The sequence below is a fragment of the Larus michahellis genome, chromosome 8, assembly GCF_964199755.1.
Source record: "Larus michahellis chromosome 8, bLarMic1.1, whole genome shotgun sequence".
NCBI classification, from domain to species: domain Eukaryota; kingdom Metazoa; phylum Chordata; class Aves; order Charadriiformes; family Laridae; genus Larus; species Larus michahellis.
Window position 1 is genome coordinate 7,805,554 of NC_133903.1, and position 24,452 is coordinate 7,830,005.

The following is a 24,452-nucleotide window of genomic DNA, read 5'->3' on the forward strand; positions in this document are numbered from 1 at the left end:
TTCAGCCTAGCATGGCTACACGTTAAGTGCAGCATGCACTTAGGGTAATACAGCACTTGCCTTCGCGAAAGTACACAGGAAAGGAATCAAAATGACCCGTTATTATTTTCATTATTACTCTCATTCCTTCGCATGCAGGAGGAGTTATTTCTGTTGCAAAGATTTCCATGTGCAAACTAGCAGTGAATAGGGCCTCGCTCCCAAGGCAGAAGACACCCTGCAGCATGGGCTGGCACGGCGACGGGGAGAAAAAGCACCACCTTCGGCCCCCGCTTTCTCTGGCACGCCGCAGGAAGCCGCGGGAAGGTTCCCCTTCATTTCCTCATGACACAAGCGCAGCACGAGGGGGGATGCCTGCCATTTATTTCTCCTTCCTAGCATTAAAATCACATGGTGCTGGGTGTTAGTAACAAGCCTGTCTGTTTATGGAAAGACGACATCAGCAGGACAGGTCAGTTACGTTTTATTATTGTAATGAACCCGTTAAAGCAGCCGCGTAATAACAGCTCTGGGCCTATTTCTGGTAAGCCTCCCGGGCGTTTAATTCCACAGAGCTCAAGGGGCATTCTTCAGAGAAAGAGCCTGTAGGATGGAGGGCTGGATCGCAGCGGAGCAGGGACAGTCTCGGTCCACAGAAGGAAAATGATCACATGGCTGCAGAGCCAGAATTAAATCCCACAAATGAGAATTCAGAAAGACCGGTTGTTCACAGAAATGTTTTCATTATTATGTTTCAATTAAAGTGGTCTCCCGTTTTGATGTGAATTTTCACTGCCTCTGCTCCCAAACCAGGCACGATGCAGCATCGGGCTGGCATAGGGAGACCTGGATGTCACAGTGGGACAGATCTGATTTTCAGTGTCCGTGAATGCCGGCAGGTAGCAAGAAAGATGAGTGGCAAATGCGGTTTGAAAACTCCTCCGTGCTAGTCAGCTGAGGTATTTTCAGTGAGCTGGGTAAAAGAAGGTCATTATTTGAACTCCTAGTTAAAAAAAAACCTTCTGAGAGGATTTCTGCGCTGGTCGGCTTTGCATCCCTTGTCCCTGTGTGTGAGCGCTGTCCTGTCTCGGGGAGGGTGGCCCTGCTGCATTCCTGCTCCCCGGAGCCACTGTCACCCCCAGCGCCCGGCCAGGCACCGGGCCGTGCCCTCCTCTGCGTCTGCCGGAGCCCCAGCCTGGATCCCCTCTAAACTCACGGCTCCTGCTGCTGACTTGTGTTGCGCAGAAAATCAGGGTAGAGCAAAAGAACTCTGGCCTTAACATTGGGAAGGCCTCGGAGTCCTGAGGGAGTTTGGGAAAAGCTGTCATTCTCGCTGCCGGTCCTGCAGTGAGCGTTTTCCGTTCAGCGCAGATGCCCCCCACGACTGACCTGATGACAGGGTTTACCTGTTTTTTCCTTTTTTACTCTTATTATCGCCATCATTATTATTACTTATTCGCCCTTCTCCCCCCCAACTCCTGCTCGTCTCCCCACCCCGCCTGCTCGGGCAGCAGTGGCGATGGGTGAGGACGATGTCCCAGGCCGGTGTCCCCCCGCTGTCCCCCGCCCGGCCGGGGTCCCCGCCGCAGCACGGGCGCGGGGATGCAGGTGCTGTATGCAAATGAGGCGCGTGGGCGGAGCTTCACCCGGCCCCGCCCGCCGCGCCCCCACGGCGGGGCGCTATGCAAATCAGCATGCAAAGCAGAAGGGCGGGGCTACGGCCGAGGGGCGCGAGCGGAGGGCGTGGTTTTCTATGCAGATGAGGAGGCGGGGCGGAAGCGATATGTAGATGAGGGGGCGGGGCGCCGCCGGGTGTGTGTCGGTGCCTCCCGCCAGCTGCGGCCAGAGGTGCCGCGCGCAGCCGAGCCCCGGCCCCAGCTGCAGCCGACGGACCGCGCCGGGCCGAACCCGGCCACACCGGGCCGGGCCGAACCCAGCCGGCGGCCGGCAGCCCCCGCAGAGCATGGCTGAGCCGCCGGCGGCGCCGGGCCCCGAGGGCGAGGAGGGCCCGGTGCGCTTCGCCCGCAAAGGCGCCCTGCGGCAGAAGAACGTCCACGAGGTGAAGAACCACAAGTTCACGGCGCGGTTCTTCAAGCAGCCCACCTTCTGCAGCCACTGCACCGACTTCATCTGGTGAGCGACCTCCCCTTCCCCCCCACCAACCCCCCTCCCCCGGGCCGCTGCCGAGCCGGCACCGCCACCTTCGGGACCCCCAGCCTGGCGGGACCCACCCTCACCTGCCCCGGGACCCGACCCGGCGGGACCCCCCCTCACCCGCTGCGGGACCCCCGACCCGGCGGGACACCCATCCTCACCCGGCCTCGCGGTGCTCAGCCCAGCGGGACTCCCCTTTGCCTTCCTCTGGGCACCCCCTCCCGGCCTGGCTCCCCTCCTCCCCTGTCCCCTCACGGTGCCCGCTGCTCCCGGGCACCCGCCCCTTCCCACCGGCGACACCGGGCAGGATCGTTGCGCTGCGGTGCCGGTGCCTCACGCCGCCTCTCTCTCCCGCAGGGGCTTCGGCAAGCAGGGCTTCCAGTGTCAAGGTGAGTGTCGCGCTGCCCGGGGAATGGAGGGGTCGGGGAGGGGGGGGGGGGACAGGGACCGTCCCCCACGCTCGGGACCGCGGAGCCGCCCGTGGAGCATCGCTGCTGGGGCTGGCGGGCAGCATCCCCCCGGGAACCGCCGTGCCCAGGCCGGGGAAGCAGCTTAGTCATATTTTTAATCAACCGAGCAACTGGTCGGTGCTTTAAGCCTGTTGGGTTTTCGGTAGCGGAGATAAACGCCCAACTCTTCAGATAAATCCCCCCGAAAAAGGCAGAGGGAAGTTTATTGTTTTTAATGTACTTAACATGAAAACATGTGTTCTAATGGCAAACAGGCTGCGTGCTGGCTCGGTGGCAGTCCGATGCTGTAACTATGCAGTCTGGAGGAACTTGAATGGCTTAGTTGTGTTGCTGGGGAAAAATGAGGCTTTATAACAAAATATGTTGCAGTAGCTTCTGGGTTACTACAACCAGAATTCTTTGTTCTGGTAATGCTGGGATTCTGGAGGGGCTCTTCAGGGATTTACAATGTCCCCTCAGGAAATTAGGATGAATTAACTGGGCTTTATCTGGTTGCTTGGTGCTCATTTAGCTGCCCTAACTGCAGGCTGCAGATGCTCACAGGTAGCCCAGCTAATCCTGGCCGCGATGGTGTGGGTCACACCTGTGTGAGGTTAAGGTCTGGGCTCGGGATTCAAACAGGGCTGGTGCTTGCACTTGCTGGCAGTGAAATTTTGCTCTTATGAATAATTTTGGCAGAGTTTTATTTTGGCCGGTGGCTGAATCCCAAGCTGAGGTATTTTGCACAGGAATAAAACCGCTGTGTAGCTCTGATATCTGAAGAACAGCTCGTCTTGGCAGCCTTCATTGTATCTGAAGGAGAAAACAGCCCCCGCTGGGTTATGGTGTGGCACAGAATCAAAACTGGAGGTGCCGCGGTGGGTCCGAGTCCCGGAGGGCAGCTCTGCCTGCGCTGTGGCCGCCAGCTGGGGCGGCTGCAGGCGGGAGGGTTTTCTCTTGGGTGCTCTCAGGAGCATCTCTGCAGACACTGGTACAAGTGGTTTAAGTCTAGCCCAGTCTAAACGGTGCTGCCGCTCATCCTTAATGCTTGCCTTAGGAGTAGAACCTTAAAATACCAAAAGCGTCTTCCCTGCTGCCTCCCAACCCCCCACCTAAAGGCCTGGGCTGGTGTTGGCAAGCGGCGGAAAACAGATGTGGGGACCAACACATGTCCCAGTGGTGTTACTCAAGGTCATGGCTTCCCCTGGTACCTGAGGTTTCATACATGGGCAGTTAGGTCATGTTACTCAGGGGAGTTCTGCGCAGCTTCTCTCTCTTACTGTGGGTCTTCCCAGGTTTTCCCAGCTGTTAATTCTCTGACTTTCCTTACGGTGCAGGCAGTGTCATGCCAGGTGTATTTGTGCAAACATGATGCCCCTGAAATTTGAAGTGTGTTGGAAAAGGCTAGTGGGGCTTATCCGCTGGCGTGGCAGGGTTTTTCTTTCTTCCTATATCACGTGTAGTGCTTTGAGTTCTACTTATAGCATTTGGTATCAGATAATTTGAGCCTTTTTAAGTCTCTTCCAGCCGTTAGAAACTATTGTACAAACCTGTAATTGCGCACTTGCTTCACGCTTTATCCTTAAATTTTTTTAACCAGTATTAAATCACTCTTCAGTGTGAGGTCAGTAAATGGGACCCGTGAAGGTGGTCTCAGCCTTGCCAACGCACAGCAATTGGCCTCCAGGTGGGGAGACCCTAGTTAACCAACTAGTTAAACAGTGTGGTCCTGTGCTGTGGTTCTTGGAGCAGCAGCCCTTTCAAGGCTGCAGTAACACCAGGATGATTGCCAGTAGCACGCTGTGCTCGGTGACGTCTCCAAAGGTGTGTGACTGCTCTATAACATACCTTTCTGCCTTAAGAAACCACTTTCCTGGTTATTCTGGTATTACAGTCATGAAAACGGCATTACTATATCGCAACAGGAAATTTTACAGACTGCAGTACGTAAAACAGACCAATCTTTACCCCAAATACCTTCCTAAAAATCAATGACCTTCTGTGGATTTTCGCATCTGTCCCTTTCTGGGAGGTCCCTGGGTGAAAGCTCTCCCATTAGTGAGGTGGGATGTGGGTGTCATCCTCATTACAGTGAAGCACCGTGCGGTTGGTACCCTACAGTGGAAGGCACGCCGTGTCTCCATGCAGAATGCTTCCAGGTCGGAAAGCCGAGCACGAGCTAGAAGTCGCTACTGCCTGCCATCTGCTTTGAAATCACGGCTACCCCGGCCGGCTCCGGGAGGGAGAGCTCGGAGTGCCAGGGCTGGCACCGCGTGATGCTCCTGCTCCCAGAGCTATTGAGCTATTGCACCATCGTAGTGCTGGGTCCCGCTCTGGTTGGCGAGAAGCTCTAGGCTTCGGGTTTGTGCCCCACACGGTGTGCCGTGGCTGATGTTGAACTTGGTAAATAAGTCCGATCTACAGGGAAGGAAAAGCTCTCAGGGCTAGCTTTTGTTTAGGGGCTCTTTTTCTTCAGCTCTACAGGGCGTGCAGTAAGCTTTGGTCGGAGTGTTTAGCTCTCCCTTGATTGAATGCAGCTTTAATTCAACTTTAAGAACTTCCCCGACTATTTTATCCTGTTGTTCAGTGGGATGACTGGAAATGTAGCTAAGGAACATGCCCATCTCATTTCTGAGTGGTTTCCTACTGCTGGGCTTGCTTTAAGTAGGCTTTCACCTGTGCCCTGATTTCTTTCTAGGGCATTTGCAATAATTAGATCGTTAATTAGCTCATTACTTGTGACTTTTGGCAGGAAGTTAGCAGAAACTGACTCTTTGTAGCTTGAAATACTAATGGATACCACAAATGCCGCTTAATTGCTTGCTAATCTGCTTCTTATCCTTGCATACAATCTCCTTCTTATCTTTGTATGCATCTTGAGACTTCCTGGGCTAATATCTGTCTTCAGAGCCAGGAAGCACTTCGGTGCTGGGCAGCAGGAGTCCGGCTGTGCGCGGGTGGCCCTGAGGAGCTGGGCTGCTTCTTGCAGGTGAACAAAAAAATAGCGATATATCGTGGGTGTCGGAGGACTGAAGTGCTGTGGATGTGCCTGGAGCTGCCAGAAAGATGGACCCTTCCTGGGGGAAGCTGGACGTGCACTGGCTGGGTGTCAGCCCGCGGTACAGAGGGGGCTTTCCGACTCTGTTATAACGATCTGTTGTAGCTGGAAGGTATGCGAGCTCTCATGTGAACTCATAAATAACAAAGAGAAAGGGGTGTACGTGTTCTCCCCTTCCTGGGTTTCCATCTGTCCGATACCATTACCAGGGAATATATGAGGAGGGAGAGAGCAGCATCTCGTTATCTGCAGGCTCTCTTGGTGAAGGAACGACATGTAGCTAAGTTACAGGCGATGGCTTTGTTGTCTCGGTTCCCTTAACTTAGGAAGTGCTTTGAGGATGGTGAAGGAAAGGGAACTGGTTTGAAAGCTGTCGAGAGTGAAATTCTTGGTCTCGTTCTCGGAATATGCGGCTTTCTGGGAACTGGCAGCTTTCTCTTCATCTTTTCTGCTCGTGTTTCCTCTTTGCCATCCCTGGGGTATCTTTCTCCTGCTGTCCAAGCGGCGCTCAATCCCTCCGCAGACCAGGGTACCGGCTGTTTTGGAGGTTTGGGGAGGGGGGCACCTCACCGAAAGCGGGGTTTGTTTAACGCGGGGTCGCCAGCGCAGCGGCCGGGCTGGGCTCCGGGCTGGGGCGCAGCAGGGGGAAGAGGTTGCTTATGTCGAGGTCGAGAGCCATGTAACGTGATTCTCACCTCGGAGCAAAAAATAACCTGCATCTGTTACAGCTTTCACGTGAACAGAGTAAGTCGAAAAGATCTTGGAAAGAAGAACGTTGATTCCTTAAGAGGAGAAGGGCGGGGGGCGGGAAAAAGCATCATTTAGCAACGGATGCTTAGATCTCATGCAGTAACTTTTCTGGAGAAAACGTTTATTACTTACCCCTGGTTATGACTCAGTAAGCAAAGATACTCTTCAGATCTAATCTCTTTCCAAACTTCATACCAAATATAATTCCTTCTTCCAGGTTTTATTCCCCCCTGGTCCTCCAAATCCAATGCTCTCATTTAATTTTGTGCTTCCACGGTTCAACCTTCGATACCAGAACGAAGCGGCTGGAAAAATGTCGGATGGGCCTTACCTTGCAAGCCCGTGTTTCTCTCTTGCTGTCTGCCTTCAAAACCCACCCTTCCTTCCCCCACCTCTTCGCCGCCCTCCAGACGGAAGCGAAACCCGTAACAGCTCTGGGCTTCGCTGCAGCTCGTGGTGATGCTGCTGCCGCTGCTGTGGGGTTTGGGTTGTCGCCATTAACTTCACGCCGGCGTTGAGCGCACGCTCTTATTGACTTGTATCGAAGCAAGTGAGAAACAAAAGCAAAACAAAACTCCAATCATTCGGAGTTGCCTCAAACCTAGTAATTTCGCGTCGACATATTATGCACGCTGGAGAAATGTTAGTGTTCAAATAGACTAATTAAAAATGTTACTGCAATTACTTTTTGCAGCACAAACGATGCTAATTATATAATGCTGCAGAAATTGGAAACATAATTTTGGAGGTTTTTTTTTTTTCCCCTCCCCTTGCGAGCCTTGCCGTGGTAATACAATTCGCCGTGGTGGATCCTGGGGTGGTGGGAGCCGGGTCCTCTGGCCGAGCAGGTGGAAATAGAAAGGAGAAGTGGGTCTGGTCCCTCCCGGCCCACACCAGATGGTCTGTGGTTCCGCAGAACTGCGAATAAAAACAGAGTTGACGGGGGAAAATGGGAAGACATGCTCCTTCGCCTTCTGGTCCGAAGGATGGTGTCTCCTCCAAAGGCTAGTTTTAAAGGCTGTAGCCTGAGCTGGTTTCCTGGATCCTGCTCTTTCCCGCACTAGATTCCTGCAGCTTGGAAGAGCAGCTGGGGAAGGAGATGTGTTTTGGAAGGAAATCTGGAACTGCAGAAGGCTCTTTTCAGCGCAGGGGCTGTGACTATTGGGTTCAGCAGGGATCACTTGATACGTTAAGCCCCGTTAGTGTCCCCTTACAGCGCAGAACGGTTCATTTGAGTTTCTCAGTGGAAGTGGTTTCTCTTTTCCCTCCCCCTTTGCACTGAGCACGGTAGATTTTTCTTTCTTATCTCCCGAGATAGCCATCATCCTAAAACGATGTTAGACTTTGATAATGGGGTGGGCTGTTTCCTTCCTGGGGTATATGTCACTGACCGGTGTCAGCAATAGGAAGCTGGGCAGAGGGTCTCGGATCCGGCCCCAGGGGGGTGTTTGGGTGCCTTGGGGGTGGCAGGAGGGTTTCTGTCACGTCTAGCTGGTGTCTGTCAGCTGTGACTCCACTGAAGAGTTTAAACCACCCCAGTATACGAGCCTCTGCCGTGATTATTCTCTGGTTATTCAGTCTTCCAGGGGAATTTAATGCCTGAACTGTCTCTAAGGAGACTTCTCAGCAAACAGTCCAGGCATTTCTGTACGTCTGCTCGCTCACACGCATGTGATCCGACAAATTCCTACAGCGCAGGGCTGCTGGAAGGGGGTGCAGGGCATCCTCGGGCGAGCAGTAAGTTGTGGGCGGACGCTCACCTGTCTCGGCGAGATGCTGGGGCTGCGAAACGCAGCAAGACCTTGGTATCTGGTGTAGAACAGGAGGTGGGGTTGAACTAGAAACTCAAGCCAGAGGAGCTGCACGAGCCCTTCTGGTGGGCTGCCGCCCTCCCAGCCAGCAAACACGGCCCCTCGTTCTTCTGGCTGCATTTGAAAAGGCAAAAAATCTAAAAATGCTTGAGACACTCATCAATGCCATCCAGTCCCCCCTTCGGGTTTGTCAGCAAATAAGTTGCACGATCACAGTGACTAAGAAATTAACTTCTAGCTGTGCCCATGATTTAGTTCAGGGCAGAGCTGCTTGGAAGACGTCATTATAAAGCGTATGATCGGAAGGGGAGCGTTGAAGTGCCATCCCCTGGTCTGAATCAAACGCGTGTGGGGTAACGAGAAGGGATGCTTATAATGGTGGGTGGGATGGGATTTTGCCCAAGAGAACTGTTTGGGTGGATTTTTTCCTGCAGAAGCCAGCTGGGCAGGGGATTAGTGCTGTACATGAACACAAATGGAGCTCTGGACCTGCCAGAGTCCGGCCGTGGGCTGGTCACCTTTTTATGCCTGTGGTAAGGCTCCAGCATGAAGGTCAGCACGGAGCAGCGGTGGAGGGCGTTTGCAGTGCTGTGCAATTAATTCCTCTAGCATGGCTTCGTGAATCATTATTCCGAAGGTCCGTAAATTAGAGCCATTTAGAAAAGGTGAGTAACGAGCTCCCTGTAGGGGAAGGGTAGCTGTAGGCCTTCTGGGCAGCGTGTTCCTCACGTTCTTCAAGGGCTGCAACCCAAGACAGGTTGATAAGAACAAGCCCTTTGAAAAAGGCAATAGGAACAAAACCAAAAAAGCAGGAGTCCTTGTGCAGTGATCCTGGGTGCAGCCTTGGGTTTCCATTGCTGTGTTCTGGTGTCGCTTTGTGTGTTGCCGGCGCAAATACCCTTGGCTGTGCTGATGACTGATGCTCGCGGTGTCCCTGAGAGCTGGGCAAGGGGAGGAGGGAGGAGAGAGTGCAAAGTGTTCTGCAGACCCTCCAGGCTTTTCAAATGATGGTGTAGAAGACAAAGCACAGCAGAGGATTTGTTCGCCCTGTGGGTTGGCATTGCCCCGTACCTCGAGTTTTGGCAGAAACTCTTGCTGGAGCCAGAGCCACTCGGAGCCCTGCAAGGACTCCCCAGGGTAAGGGATTGCGCTGGAATCTTGTACCTAAGCAGAGAGAAGGGGGTAGGATGTCTAGAAATGAGGGCTATCCCTTGGGTTTCAGGTTCCTTGGGGAAAGGACAAAAAGGGTTTGTCTCCCCTGGAGGCAGGTATGTCGGCTCGGGGCTGCCTTCCCCATCCCACAATCCCGCCAGCCAGGGCTGGGTCGGTGTTGGTGACCGCTGTGCCTTGGCCAGGAGTCCCTCGAGGCAGAGGGGTGATGGTGCCAGCAGAGATGTAAAATGGATGCAGTAAATGCTGTAGTCCTGCAGGCAGTGACCCAGCAGATGGAGATGAAAACCTCCCTGAAGCTTTTCAGCCCCGTCAGGGCGAGTGTCAGAGGGTGCTTCCTTCCCAAGCACAGGGGCTATTGCCCCAGCAGAGAAGAGGCTCTCACCAGGAGAGACTTGACCCTGGCTGGCCCGGCCCTGCCAGCCTGCAGCACCCGTCACAGAAAAGTCAGTTTTTCCACAAAAGCCACAGGAGGGGTGGGGGAGATGAGAAGAAAGCTCTGGTTGTGTGGCGCTCGGTAGCAGCCAAATGCTTCGTATTCAGCAGAAGCAATTCCCATAAGTAGCTGTGCTGGCTGTAACCCTTCCCGGGAAGGCAGTGTTCCCAGCCACAAGCTGCTCCTGGGGAGAGTTGCTCCCGATGCTGTGCAAGGATAGAAGCACCAAGTGCTTGGCTGGCTTTACTGGGGTGACGGGGATTCCTGCGGGGTCTCTCCCAGGGGATGGCTGTGTCCCTTCCCAAGGAGCTGAGGGCTGCGGGGCAGCAAAGGGCTTTGACTGCAGTGAGTCACTGCCACTGGTCCCCGCGTGGTCCTTGAGCTGAGCCGGGGGAGCTGCCTGCGCTGAGGACCCCCGGTGCGCGCTGCCCTGCTCCTCCTCCTGCTGCATGTGGCCCAGGCTCCACTGAAACAGCTGAAGGCCAACGGTAGCCTAAAAAGAGCATGGCCAGCAGGTCAAGGGAGGTCATCGTCCCCCTCTACTCTGCCCTGGTGAGGCCACAACTGGAGTGCTGTGTCCAGTTCTGGGCTCCCCAGTTCAGGGAAGAGAAGGAACCGCTGGAAAGAGTCCAGCGGAGGGCTACAATCGAGGGACTGGAGCATCTCTCTGATGAGGAGAGGCTGAGGGACCTGGGCCTGTTCAGCCTGGAGAAGAGAAGACTGAGAGGGGACCTCATCAATGCTTATCTAAAGGGCAGGTGTCAAGAGGATTGGGCCAGGCTCTTTTCGGTGGTGCCTGGGGACAGGACAAGGGGCAGTGGGCACAAACTGGAACACGGGAAATTCCATCTCAACATGAGGAGGAACTTCTTTACCCTGAGGGTGGCAGAGCCCTGGCACAGGCTGCCCAGGGAGGTGTTGGAGTCTCCGTCTCTGGAGACATTCCAAACCCGCCTGGACGTGTTCCTGTGCCACCTGCTCTGGGTGACCCTGCTCTGGCAGGGGTTGGACTAGATGATCTCCAGAGGTCCCTTCCAACCCCGGCCATTCTCTGAAGGGATGGCTCCAGCCAAGCAGCTTTTCTCCCATTCGGAGGTCACTTCTTTGGCTTTTCTGTGTTCAGTTCTGGTTGGCCCCAGTGCCGTGCACGGAGATGGCTGGAAGCCATTGCCTCCTAAACAACCTGCTGCCCTCTGAGAAGCACTTCTGTGAGTTTGTAGCTGGCGAGGCGAAGAGGGTCGAGCAAAAACCTTGCCTTCCTTGGGGAGCAGCAGGAATTGGGGATTCCTGGTGCTGTGGTGGGTGTACGGCCCTGGTGTGCCGATGACGCAGGCTGTGCCTCGAGGAGAGGGGCATCTCCATGGTCCATGGCTGTTTTGTGTTAGCACCACCGTGCTCTCTGTTCTGATTACCTTAATATAGGCTGCGAGTGATTTATCAGTCCTGTTCTTGGACCAGCCTCCATTGGAAAAATAAAATAAACTAAGATGTTCTCCTTACGAGTAGGCCACCTGAATTCTGTATAACTAAAACAATAACTTGCAAGCAGCAGTTCTTTGTGGTGTTGTGGTTTTCCCCCCCCCCCCGCCCCTCCTGTTCAGGATTATTTAACTGTTCATGGATAGGGGAGGAAGCGGGACTAGTCCTTGCAGGGTCACACGTTACGCAGCAAGTCAGCCCTCACCACGGCTTCCGACGGCGGATCCTGGTTCCCCGTGAAAGGAAATGCATTTCATGAAACATGACAGCTCTGCTCCCGCAGCATCCCCGCGCAGCCGAAGCTGCCTGCTGCCGCTGCTGTTGGGCTCAGCATCTGCTGGCAGCCATGGGCAGCGTCTGCTGGCCCCACGCTGGTCTGCAGCACGTAAACGGCTTCAGGACGGTTCCCCCGCAGCCGTTGTCATCTGTGCTTTAAGGCTCGTCGCAGGCTGGAATAGGGCTCGGCGTCATCTTCCTGCGAAGAGGTTACTGGAAGCCGGTGACTTTCTCTTCTTGTTTACCGAGCGCTTCTCTCTCTGGAAGCTGTCCAAGGCTGGGCAGACCTGGGCTGTGGCAATCGTTGCTCTACTCTTAGGTGCTGATAAATGCTGTTTAGATGAAGATGTGATTCTTTTTTCCCTCGCCGCTTCTCCGGCGCGGCTGAGCTGCCTGCACAGTGTCTATGGGCTGGTGTGTCTCAGCCGAGGGGGGGATGCTCGCGGGCTGACGGGGATGGCGTGCGAGGTTGGGAAGCAGGCGCGTTGGCTGGCCAACTCTTTGTGGCTCATAGTTGACCTGGGGCATAATTGCGGCTCTGCTCAAGCTGTTTGCTTTTGAGGGAATTTGGGCTGACTTCCTCAGCTGTTTGTAGCTGTCCTGCTCTTCCCATCATGTGAAAAAAAACCAAACAAACCCAACAAACAAACCAAAGAAACAACAAAAAAAACAACAAACCCTTTTTCTAGTATGGTACTTGAATCGGCAAGTGTTTGGGGTAACCACCTTGTAACCTCATCAGCCTCTTGCTTTCAGAGTTTAACTTCTGCAGCGCAGGAGCGCAAGTCTTCCTGCCCCAGCTGATGTGCATTGATTGCTGACTATCTCATGCATTTGAGGTGCATCTTGTCGGTTTAAATAATTTGCTTCCATATTAGGTCTTGCTTTTGTGCCGGATTTATACATCTTGTTTAAATATGACAAACAGAATATACTCGCTGCTAATCCTAGCTGGACAGGCAATGCCTGCCAAGACACCCAATATTAATAGGCTCCAGTACATGCAAGTTACTGGACTTGCTAACGTGGGACTCGTTATGGCACAACTCCCCTTAAATTGGCTCTTTTGCATCCAGGGAAATCTGTGTTTCTCCAGAGGGTCAGTCTACTGCGAACTTCTTTCTTCAGGTAGAAGCGCTCGTTCCCCAGAGCAATCTTCTGAGCAAGAAAACCCTTCTAGCTCCAAGCAGGAGGGGGAAGAAAAAAAAAAAAACAAAAAACAAACACCCCCCCCCCCCCCCCCCCAAAAAAAAAACCAACCCAAAAAACAAAATGAAAAAACAGGTGAATTTTTTTTGGGGGGGTGGTTGGGGGAAATGGGGGGCTAATCGGTGGCTCTGCAGGGAGGTCTTGGGAGCAGCTGGGCTGGAGCAGGGCCCGTAGTCGCTGGTGCAGCAGCGTTGCCGAGGACGGGCATGGAGAGCAGAGCGAGGTGGGCAAGGACGCCCGCTCTCGAGGGTGATGGCAGTATCTGGCTGCTTTGGCGGGGGGCTCTGCCTCTGTTCTCGGTTGGGGGTCGTGTTTTAATACTTCAGTCTCCCGCAGTTCTGCTCTGGTCTTCCTACACTTGGTATTTAGTCAGCAGCGGGGAAGCTAAAAAAGATTCGGATGCCTGAATCTCAGCCTTCAGCCGCTCCTCTTCTTCCTCGTGCTGTGACGCTGGTGCGTTCTAGCTGATCATGCTGGTAGATTCCTCCCTGTCTTCTGTTGCCATGTGAAATGATGCAACAGTAATAGCTTCACCTTTGGAGAGAACAGCTAAATACCTTTATTCTGACGGTCTGAACAGCAAGCACATTTAATAGTTGACACTCTCAGCACATGAACGAATGCATTTTCATGGTTTCCAATTATAGCAGAAGAATGAGAAAGCGAGGTTGTGAAGAGGAGTGAAAGTCGCCCTGGTTCTCCTGAATGGCTTAAGGCAACTTTGCTGGGTGACATAGCTATGAAGTCAGGAGCCAGTACGAAGATTGTTTTATAATATCACTAAGAAGCTGGAGTGAGGGGGAAGTGGCCCACGAATTTAATTTGCATCACTGAGTGGATTAGCTCCTGACGCAGTGCAAAGTCATTATTTACCATGTCTCCAGATCTGTTGCCTTTATCAGTGCGATGGTTTGGAGAGAGGCTGATTCAGAGATCATTACATCTCCGTGTGTTACTTGGCGGGGACCGTTAACACTTGCCTTGTAAGCAAAATGATGGTGCTTGTCAAGATTGTTAATATTGTGCCTACCCCAAGAGGCTGAGTAATTTGTTTTTAGGTTTTTTGTTTTTTTTTTTTTCTTTCTTTGCGTTCATTACACTAAATACTTCAACTCTAGCTTGCCTTAGGAAAAATATCTGGAAATACTCCATAGTTTGCCATGAACCTAGAGTAGCCAAGAGGGAGAAAGACTGCCTAAGCGATAAAAAGGGTGCAACCTGTGTCCCTGGTCTCTGACACAGATGCATCTTCCCCATCCAGCAGCAGAAGGTGGAGCTGGGTCGTGCCGGTGAGCTGGTGGTGCTTGCTGCCTTCAGCCTCGGTCCCCATGCCGGAGCCCCCCGGTCCCCAGCAGTCGCTATCGCTCAGGATAAGTCTATGCACGGTCACCATTCCTGTAGTGATGGAAGATTTATGCACAGCTCGAAATAATCCCCCAAAGGGGTTATTTATAGGCTCTCCAGAGCTGGACACCGTCTTTGCTGTGGAGCAACCTTTGCCTTGTCGTCGCGACGGGGATTGGCTTTGTTACAGGCTTTGGGTTTTGCTGCCTCACGGGCTGCTTTGGGAAAACAGCCTTTAAGGGAGAGGCTGGAATTCTCCACGTTTGCTTCGTTTCTGAAGGGTTTGTTGGAACAACTCGCTTTTGGGGGGGGCGTTGCGGGGACCGATCAGAGCAAAGTGCCCTCTGGTGCAACAGCTGTAATTGCCAGTGGAGAGGGTTCCTGAGGCTGGCAGAGCTGCCGAGAGGGGACATCTCTGCACGTGAGGGGAGAGAAGGGCTGAGCAGGTCACCTTGCTGCCTGCCCCCCATCCCAGCCTGCCACCGGAGATTCTGCTGCTTTCTGCCCCGGGAATGGCTGTGAAACTGAGCTAATTCACATTTGTGTGATCAAGCATCTAAGGACCGTCTCCAATAGCTCAGTCCATTAACTTCCAAATTTGTCTTACTCGTTTGTCTTTGATGGAGAGGTGCCTCAGGGCCAGGCTCTTCTGGAAATGAGGCTTGTAGGTCTGTAACAGCGGCGAGCTGTTCTCCTGGGTAAAGCAAAGTGACCTTCGTGGCAGCCAAGAAGCTGATTTTGGAGTTTGCTTCTGGGGGTTTTCCCTGCCTCGAACATCCGTATCTACGCGCTCATGGCCTGGCAGCTCATCCTGTGAGCCGTCCTCTTTGGAGGCCAGCAGATCTCTGTCCCAGAAGCCTTCTAGCATCATGTCACCTCCTTGATGCCATCTCCTCCCAGTTGGAGGGGGAGAGCCCATGCCCTGTGCCATGGCGGCTGCCTGCTGGAAGAGAACTTGTGCTGAAACAGCGAAGCTCTTGCTTCACCATCAAGTTTCCTGGGGTTGCTTCCAGGTCTCTCCAGGTGCCTGGAGCCACTCCGTGCCGCCACGCTTAGGATGGGTTGAAGGATGCCCATCAGCCTGGGGAGCGGGGCTGCTGCTGGGAGCTGTGGAGCCTTGCAGGAAAAGCTGCAGAGGGTGGGATGCCGGTTGGAAAGATGTCTTTGAACCCGTGCTCTTCCACCACATGGCTTGGAGCAGCAGGGGGAGGAGCCAGGTATCTGTCTGTGTTACCTGTGCCCATCGGTGGCTAGGGCACGGCAGATGTACGGCCACGGCGGCGGTAAGAGCAGAGCTTCTGACCTAGAGTCTCCTAGGGCTTCTGAGGTGGAAAAAGTCTCACTTACTGGGTCATTTAGAGACTTTGAATCTGGGGTTTTGGCAGGAGGAAAGGCATTAATTAGCTGCTGCTCAGTAGGGCTGCTATTAGATCTTCAGAGCAAGATGCTGCTGGACTGGAAAAAATGTAACAATAGCTCATTTGCTTAGGAAACCATGATGGTGATTTGCATTTTGGTTGAGTACTTAAACCCGCGTAGAGAATTTTTCTAAAATAACTTCAAACTGTAGTTCAAATTTCTTCCATCTCTGAAACCGTATGAATATCTGTCTCGGTGCCAAGCAGTTTGGGAGTTTGAATTCCTTTGTTTGCTGCTGTCGCTCTGCCGTAAGGGAAGCGAATGCTTGTCTGGGCTGTGGACAAGTACTGTCATCAAATACTGCGTGACAAATGGCTTGCTTCTCTCAACCTTGGAGGAGAATTAAATTCTCCCTTGTTATATACCTAGAAGGATATTTTTATTTTTTTTTTATTCTCTAGCAGCAGTCCCTCTGTTGACCCGAATACCCAGGAGACGTGTAGCGGGGTAGGCAGCTTTGCAGCATGTTCTCTGAGCCTTGGCTCTGCTGCTATTGAAAACGAGGTGCTTTGAAATACGTTCTTGGAAACTTTTGTTTCTGCCCGTGTTTGTCGGCTTGCACAAGACGGCGCTGAGGGTTGCGGTGCCAAAAAGAGAACAAACCTCTGTAACCTTGGGGCTGTTGCTCCAGACTCTCCGCGTCGGCGTTACCCAACAGATGAGGACAGTGTCTGACTTCCACAGGTCGGGTGTTTGAAGGCAGTGGCTCTGTCACCAGGGCTGGACGCAGGGCAGGGGCGACCGTCTCTCCAGCTGTTTGTTCTGGGGAAAGCAGCAGGAGCGGGCAAGGGGGCTCATGGGCTGTCCTTGGGACCCCCCTGCTCAGCCATGGAGAACCTGGGGCTGGCTTTCCTCCTCAGCTTGATGGGGAGCCTTTCTGTGGGCATCTTTCTGCTCCGCATCACCAGAGGACCTTCTTTTCTTTGACCTAAGGCTTTGCTGAAGTGGTTGCTGTTCCTTTCCCTAGTGCAAGTTTGAAATCTCCAGCTGTTTTGGCCTCAGTGTGCCACACTTCAGAAGACAAAGCTCCTTCTGCCTTCACCTGGCTACGGTTTGGCCCAAGTAGCGAATTGCTAGGCAAGAGTCTTATCTTTTAGATCGGTTTTAGCCATTTCCCCAGGCTGGTACAAGAGCAGCTTGCTTGTGCGGGCAGGAAAAATGGGATAATAGCGCTGTGACAAAATGTGTTGCCTGTACCTCCTTGCCGTTGGGTGGGGGGACAGGTCTCGCGGGAGGTGGGACGGAGCGAGAAGCTGTCCCTGCCTCCTGGGGGCACTTGCCTGAACGGGGACAGGCGCCAAGGCACGGCATCCCCGACTGGCGGCCAGTCCCCAGTGCTGCTGGTGGCCCGCGGCACGGCGAGGTTCCCTTCCAAAACCGCCTCCCCCGTTCTGGGTTTTGTAGATTTGGAAGAAACTTAATTTCTCTGGTGTTACTATTAACTGAGTCCAAGAGGATGAAAATAAACGACTGTTGGGAAGGGCAGACTGACTCACTTTCTCATTCTCCTGTAAATTTCCATTTAAGTTTCAGTTTAAGCTCAGGTATGAGGGGAGTGAAAGCCAGTAATTTGTGACAAAAACTTCTATTTTAGATCACGGTAGAACAACTGCCTTTCTAATTTCAGAAATTATAAGGCTGGGATTCTTGTAAAGGAATACCGAATCCAGCGGTTACCTGCGAATCGCCTTTCAGGTGCTCCGCTTCAGGGCCGCCAAAATGAACTCGATGCCGTAGAGCTTGTGCTCTGGTGGCTCGGTGCTGCTCGTGCTGTGGCTCCACTGCTCCCCTGACTCTCAAGGGCTGCAGAGGTGACCTGCGCAGGCGAGGGGCTCTCGGCTCTCCCGCAGCCTGAACTGCCACCTCTCTTCTCCTCTTTTGCCCTTGCTATTGCTGGCTTCGTTTGACAGCCTCTGGCTGTCGCCCTGGAAGGGGCAGAGCAGCCGGTCCTCACCCCTGCAACGCCAGCTCGGATTCTGTAGGCTTTATGGTGTCCTCCGTCATCTGTCCCACCTCCGGGTTGTGGGCTTGCAGCCCGCTCCATCATTCTCCACGGGGAAGCAACTTCGTAATTTTGTTCATCTTGCCCTTTTCTAGACCTTCTCCTGGGCTGTGGGGATTCTAAAGCTGCACATCCTTTCCTGATGCTGCCCTGCATCCCCCCCAACCGCCCCCCGGCCCTGGTGCTTCCCCAGAACCTGTCTGGCAGCATTGGGGGCCCCTTCCTTGCTGTGGGGGTGCAGCAGCTTATCTTATTCCTGAATCGGGTGCCTCGGCAGCTGGGTGCTTCACACTCTGCCGCTCGGCTGCAAGTTCCTCCCTTAGCGCCGCCTGCTTGGCTGTAGTTTTTCTTCCACCATGTCAGAGTGAAACAAGAATACTTCTTTAAAAAGCGAGAGGAAAATCATGTGAGTAAGGAGTGGTATGTCAGCGTTTAGAGAGGGTTCAAAATAACGTGGCCGATCTGGTCACTTCTGAAGGGGGAGGCGAAGGGCTGCCAGGGGGTCAGGATGTGCTCCCGTCCTCGCCCCTGAGCTGGGCTGCTCAGGGAAAATGCAGTGGCCCCAGTTGGGTGGTGGTGCTGGCTGCAACTGGTTAGTGTGGAAAGCAGCGCCTGGGGCAGGGGGACAGAGGCCGGTGCCCCCATGGAGCCTTCGGGCACAGGGACTGGTGTGGGTGACAGCAGGAGCGTCGCCCTGGCAGGGCAGTGGGACCAGTTTGCATCGCTCGCCGCTGAAGCGGGGCAGGGCGGTGCTGTCAGATGTCTCCTGGCTGTGACAGCGCTGCCGACGAGAGCTCCTCGGCCCCCTTGGGGGTGTTTGGCTGCCTGGGTGGCCATTGCTCTCTTGCAGGGTCCTTTCCTCAACATCAAGTGGCCGGTGATGCTTGTCCCTTGCTGGCCAGCATCCTCGGTGCAGGATGGCCAATGTGAGCCGGTACGGGGGGACTCCAGCCGAGGTCTCGGCTACTGCGGCTGTACCCGCAGGCTGCACCTCTGCGCCGCGCGGGTGGCAAAGCTGCTGTGGGGACACGATGGGCTCAGAGCTCTCGGTCTGCTCGTGGCGCTTCTCCCCCGGCGCGTGTGTGGCTGCGGAGGGGGGACGTTCCCGCTGTACGGCGAGCTCTTGTGCTGCCCATGCCCTTTCAGTTCCCCTTCTTGCCTTTGGCATGGGTGATGTGTGTGACGGCAAACCTCATTCCATGTAGGAGCAAGAAGTATCTTCTCCCTCCAAAAGGGTGCTGTGGTCCTGTGTGGGTGCCGAAGGCATGCTCCCCGTAACGGTCTCCTCAGCACAAAGGGAAAGCATATTTCCCCCCCCCCCCCCCCCCCCCCCCCCCAAAGAAACTCATTCCTTGAATATGTTTTTGGGACGTACATTCTTCGGCAGCGTTTTTCTTTTCATCTTTTCTTTCTGCAGGCCCTTGCATTTAACAAATGGGGTGCGCGGGGTCCAGAGCGCTCGCAGCACCGCGCCGCTGGGAAATGCTCCGTCGTTCCGTAGCCCTGGGGGGTGGAAACATGGAAGCAGCCATCCACTCCAAGTCAGTCGGTGCCCTAAATTAGAGCTGCAAGATGCTGCGATGGGTCCATATGGAGACTCCTAAAATAATAGCTGTCAGCTCACTGCTGACTTGTTTGGGGCGCTAAAGCTTTTGGCTTTAGGAATGGCAGTTCGCAAAGGAAAATGCTGGTGGGCTCCGGCCAGACCTGAGGTGTGCGCACCTTGGCCCCGCAGGGTATGTGCTTTGAGGTGGTCGCTCTCCGGACCAAGATCTCTCCTGCCTGGTAGAATATCCCATCATTTTTGAGGAGCCGTTATCACCTGTCCGTTTGTTACAAGGCCAGAGGTGAACTTTCAGGAGAGCCGACGTCAAACAGTTTCTTCTAACGCTTTTATTCCTAAAATTTCTGGGGCAGGTACATGACCCTGAGATGTGGAAGCGCTGAGGAGCGTGTGCCGGAAACGCTGGGGCAGTTGCTGTGTAATTGCCGGTTATTTTAGTAACGGAGGTGTCTGCAAATGGATCCCTGCTGCTTGCATTTGAATTCCTGTTTATTGGCTATTGGTTTTGATGTGCTTTTCCTCTAACGAGCGAGGGCCGATGGATGTCTAATAAAGAACGCGTATCTCATCTTTCCACTGCTGCGGAGACCGTTGGACTCCTAATTGCTCTGCAGTGGCCTTCTGGAGGTGGCTGCCTGTCTGGACAGCTGTTCCGCTTTCATTGGGTTATTGCACATTCAGGTCTTGTCCTGTTCGGGTTTTATTTGCTGTCCAGGCCCTGCTGTATGCCAACTGCCAAGCCATTACACCCAAACGAGCGGCTTAATTGCGAAGGCTTGTGGCTCGGCATCACTGATGGCGGCGGTGGGAGCAGGAGCCGTGCATGTCCTCTTGCAGAGCCGGCCGGGAGCATCGGCATCGCTGCCGATCCAGGGAGCGATGCTTGTGCCCAGCGAGACTGTAACAAACGCCTACGGAAGTATCTGGGGAAAGCGTCAGTTTGTCCTGAAAAAAACCCCCACTTTTCCATTGTTATTGAGGCTGTTAACTGCACGCCCCAAACAAACATTAGCAGCCCCCTTTCCACAGCTGCGGAGGGAAGCAGATGCTGGAGGGGGATGAGCTCCGGGTGGGAGCGAGCGGGGCAGCCTGTGGTGGGGCTGGCGCTCTGCAAGGGCGGTTGGATCCGGTGGTGGAGTCCGCTTAGCCGGCTAAAATCCACAGGTTTGCTTTGTATTCAATTATAGTGAAGCTTGGCTGGAACCTCTGGCCTCCGCGTGGCAGAACCGGGGCTCCTCGGCCACCGCCGGGTGCTGCTCACCGTGATGCTGTTCCCGTGATGTCTTCCCTCCCAAGGAGCCGAGCTCAGCTGTGCTGTCAAATAACATCCCACCGCTGCCTTGTAGCTGTTCTTGGAGGGGGAAGGAAAGGACGTGATAATTACCCTGTTTCGTGTGGCAGAGTCGGGGGAGCAGCTCAGGATGCTGCTTGTTTCTCCTATGAAGCCTCTGGTTCCTGCGCTGCTGTGATGCTGCCCGTCCTTTCGAAACTGCCATCCCTGGCCGTGGGGTGCCTGCACCCTCTCCCCAAAACGTGATAACGCTTTGCAAGGGGGGCTGTGCTGGGGAAACATGACGCCCTGCAAGGGAAATGCCCCCTTCTCCCCCATTTCTCTTTATTTTTCTGGTCCGGGCAGGTCCTGTCCGTAGGGCAGCCCATTGACGGCGGTGACAGCACCAGCCCGGGGGCTCCTCTGGACGGCCACAGCTGGGAGTGGGAGTTGCAGTACAGGGCTTCTTGGGGACACTGGTGAACGGGACAGGAGCTGGCAAATCCTGGCAGGACGGTTTGATTGGTGTTGGTCCCTTCCTGGAGCGCGTCGTAGAGCTCGCTGCCCCAGGCAGAGGTTTCGTAAGCAGGGCTGCGCTGAAGTAACACGGAAACCATAGAGCAACTTCTGTAAATTATTTTCTCTCACTGGCGGAGCAACAAAAATTATAAGCAGAAAAGTTAAAGAAGGGAGGACCTGGGAGAGCTTTCGGGTTCGGGAGCGCTGGAATAGCCTTGGAGGAGCTGCTTAAAAGTCTGTCTGCAGGAGCGGGGCGCCGCTGGTCTAGTTTGTCTGGACAAAGGGTCGTACTGCACCCCTTCTCAATGGTGTTCATCTGCTTTGGATGGGCCCTGGAGCCGCTGATGCATTCCTGCTGACGGCTCCTGGGGTGCCGGTGGGAGGACAGCACGAGCGCTTTGACCACGGGACACACCAGCAAAACGTTCTCTTGTCACCATCACTCTCTCCTTTTGGGCGGGCTGGGGACTGTGCTCCCCCTGCCCTGGCGGTACCGGTGCGGCGGGGGGCTGAGCAGAGCCCTGCGGTGCCTGTCCCTGTCCGGCACTGCCGGGTGGGATGTGACGCACGGCGTGTCCCCGTGCGGCCAGGGACCTCTTGGGCCTTGTCCCTGGGCAGTGGTGGCTGGAGGCTTGGCCGTGAAGCCCCCGCTCCCTGCAGCGGTATGCTCCCAGTCAGCTCGAGAACCTGAGGTTTCACTTTAATTCTTCACCCTTTTGGTTTTAGAGCAGTTTTTGGAAAAAAAAACAAAAACCAAAAAACCAAAAAACCCCCCAAAAAACACACCTAAAAAATTAGATGAAGAATGAAACCACGTGTTTAGGTCTTTGTATATAATGTGTGTGAAATAGTGATTTTTTTTTTTAATTTTTTTTTTTTGAGTTTATTTGAATGTACGTGACTGATTCAGGAGCCTCCTCTGCTGGGTGGCCAGTTGGGGCATGGGGTAACTCATCTGCCTGTCTGGGGGAGGTGACATCCAGCCTCTCTGGTGTCATCATACCCAGTATAAAAAACTTTTCCTGGGTAGTTTAGCTCACTTCCACGGGCCGTCCTGCCTTCCCGCGGGAACGCTGTTCGTGGCAGGCTGTGCCAGCTCAGTGCGACCGTGCACCCGCCTTCACGCGGTGCCGCTGTCAGTCCTTCCAAAACCAGGAGCACAGGGGCTTCCTCCAGCACAGCCTTCGCCTCCATTTCCATAAAAAACAGAAGGCACGTGTAGATGTGTGTGGTCTTTTGGCTGAAGCAAAGCGGAGCAGGAATGACGAAATTTGGGAGATGGGAGCGCCGGTTGCATGGCGGCACTGAGCTGGGCTCGCTCCTCGGCAGCCTGCGGAGCCAGAGCAATGTGACCGGTCGGCGTGGAGCGCAGCGCTCCCGTAAATGAGCTGGAAATGGGCAGAGCCGAGGGGGACGCTGTGGGGCAAGTGCTGGCAAAGCCCCGCTTGCCCACACTGGCAGTGAATCCGTGCCACGCGGCCGGGGCTGTGCCGTGCCGGGTTTGCGTGCATTGGTGGGCTGACAAAAAGTAATGGAAAACGCCAACAGGCAAACTTCAAAGGCTTCAAACTCTTGATTTCTTAACAAACCTCCCGAAGGGCGGCTTGAGCTCCCCAGCGACCGTGTGTTGATACCCGGGCGCTGCCTGCTCCTTCCCCATGGACTCGAGATGCAAGTACGTCTCACTGCGAAGCCCCAGCTGGCTGCAGCCCCGTTTTTTGGGTTTTTTTGGGTTTTTTTTTTTGCAACCTTTCCCACAGCTTTTGTTGTTACTGCAATCAATATCTGTCTCTCCCCGCTTCTGCCTTGACACGTAGTGATTTTTTTTTTCTTTCTGTGAAGGTTTCTGAGCGATCTAAATTGAGGAAGGGGTGGATCGCTTACAGGCGCAGCACCGTTTCAGATGCGAGAACAACTATTTTGAGGCAGTGTTTTGAGGTTTGACTCAACTTTAGCAGCTTCTCTGCAGGGAAAGCTGGATTGATAGTCAGAAGTGGTAGCAGGTCAGGTGGTCTATTTTTAGAAGTGCCGTTTAATTGTCTGGTGTTATTCTCGCAGCGCTCATAGCTGGATGGTTAGTTATCTTCTGCCAAAGTTGGTTAGCATAAGCCAGGTCTTAATGCATACTTGTATTTATTAAAGAATAGATCCATTATAGGGTCTTGGATCTTACTTGGTGGGGAGGGAGACAAGTCGGGGGACAAAGTGCTCAGCACCTCTGTATTTTAATGCCAGAGAAATGATACGGAGTTCTCGTCAATCAGTCTTCTGTGTTTCTCCCCGCGTTGTGGTGTGTGCGGCGCTGGGTTGAGGTGGCATCGCTGCGCTGGGGACCCGGGGCAGCCGGCGCCTGCTGGGAGGCTCTGCTGCATCTCCGTTGCACGTACTGGATTTGGTTTCGTGCTCTCATCCTCCATCTCAATTGCATAAAGGAAATGTTCCCTGCAGCAGAGAGGTCTTTAACTAAATGCTTTTTATTCATGTAAGCTAGTGATTGAAATGCTTCCGCTCTGCCTTGCCTCCCGCGCTCCGCAGTGGGTGGTTTTGGTGTGTAAGGAGCCACTAGACCAGCCCGGCAGCCTGCGTGGACATCAGTGGGTATGCAGAAGGTGCCTTCTCCATTCATCTTGTGGTGGTGGTGGGGGGGTGTCTCCCTAGTTTATGTGTCCATGGAGGGGAGGACGGAGGCAGCCCCGTGCAGGTGGGATGCCTGTGAACGCTTACACCACTGCACTCTTCTCTTCCTGGCCTTTGAGACCTGTCCCTGTGGGTATTGCTCTGCAAATGCACGTCCCAGCATTTATTTGCATAGCGTTTCCATAACGCCAGCAGTGCCCTTCAGGGGCAGTGAAACATTTAGGTCCTCCCCAGTCGCTGGGAGTTGCAGCAGACCGGGCTAAGGCGTTGCTTCTGGACCTGGGAAACACTGTGGGCTCAGATCCCTGTTCTGGCGTCATCTGCCTGTGTGACCTCGGGGTCTATTAGTCTTGGTGAGCAAATCACACTCCTAGCTCTACAAAAGAGTGTGGGAGGATAAATATATTAAAGGTAGCAAGGCATTTGGCTGACCTACTCCTCCTTTGCTCATCCTGCACAGACTGGGCATGGGTTATACTTCATTTCTGTTGCTGGTTTGAGCTGCTGGGTCCAGGTCACCACTTCTTTGGTCTTGTCCAAACATTGACCTCTGCCCCTTGGTGGGTTGGAAATAGCTTCAGGTCTTCCCTCAGCCGAAGCATGACTTCTGCAGTCTGCGAGGCTGGAGTAACACTCTCAAAATTCATCTCCTGCTCTCTGTTGAGGAAAGCGGTCCCCAGGTAGCGAAGCCCTGGCTTTGGCGTTGGTATACGACTCGTTCTTGGTACAATCCGCTGCAGAAGACGGGAGCTGACGTACAGAGGTTGTGTGCTGCGTCCCGCTGATGCAATTGGCTTTGTTTAGGGTCTTGAGTATGTTGGAACATGCTGGCTTGAGTGAATAGTTTTAATTAGTTACATTCTTAGGCTGTGGTTTACTGTGCTGACTCACTTCCAGCTCTCTGATAACTTCAACGCATGACTTCG

The 24,452-nt window shown here is 54.0% G+C and overlaps 1 protein-coding gene across 2 annotated transcripts in view; it reads left to right on the forward strand.

Annotated features, from left to right (window-relative positions):
* Positions 1 to 1,766: 1,766 nt before the first annotated feature.
* Positions 1,767 to 24,452, forward strand: part of PRKCB (protein kinase C beta) — a 137,904-nt gene continuing 115,218 nt past the window's right edge. The window contains exons 1-2 of one of the 2 annotated variants that reach the window (XM_074598567.1): positions 1,767 to 2,112; positions 2,491 to 2,522. In XM_074598567.1, coding sequence (XP_074454668.1) covers positions 1,769 to 2,112; positions 2,491 to 2,522 — 376 coding nt within the window. In that variant the 5' untranslated portion in view covers positions 1,767 to 1,768. The remainder of the gene's footprint in view (positions 2,113 to 2,490; positions 2,523 to 24,452) is intronic. The other variant, XM_074598568.1, reaches the window with a different exon arrangement.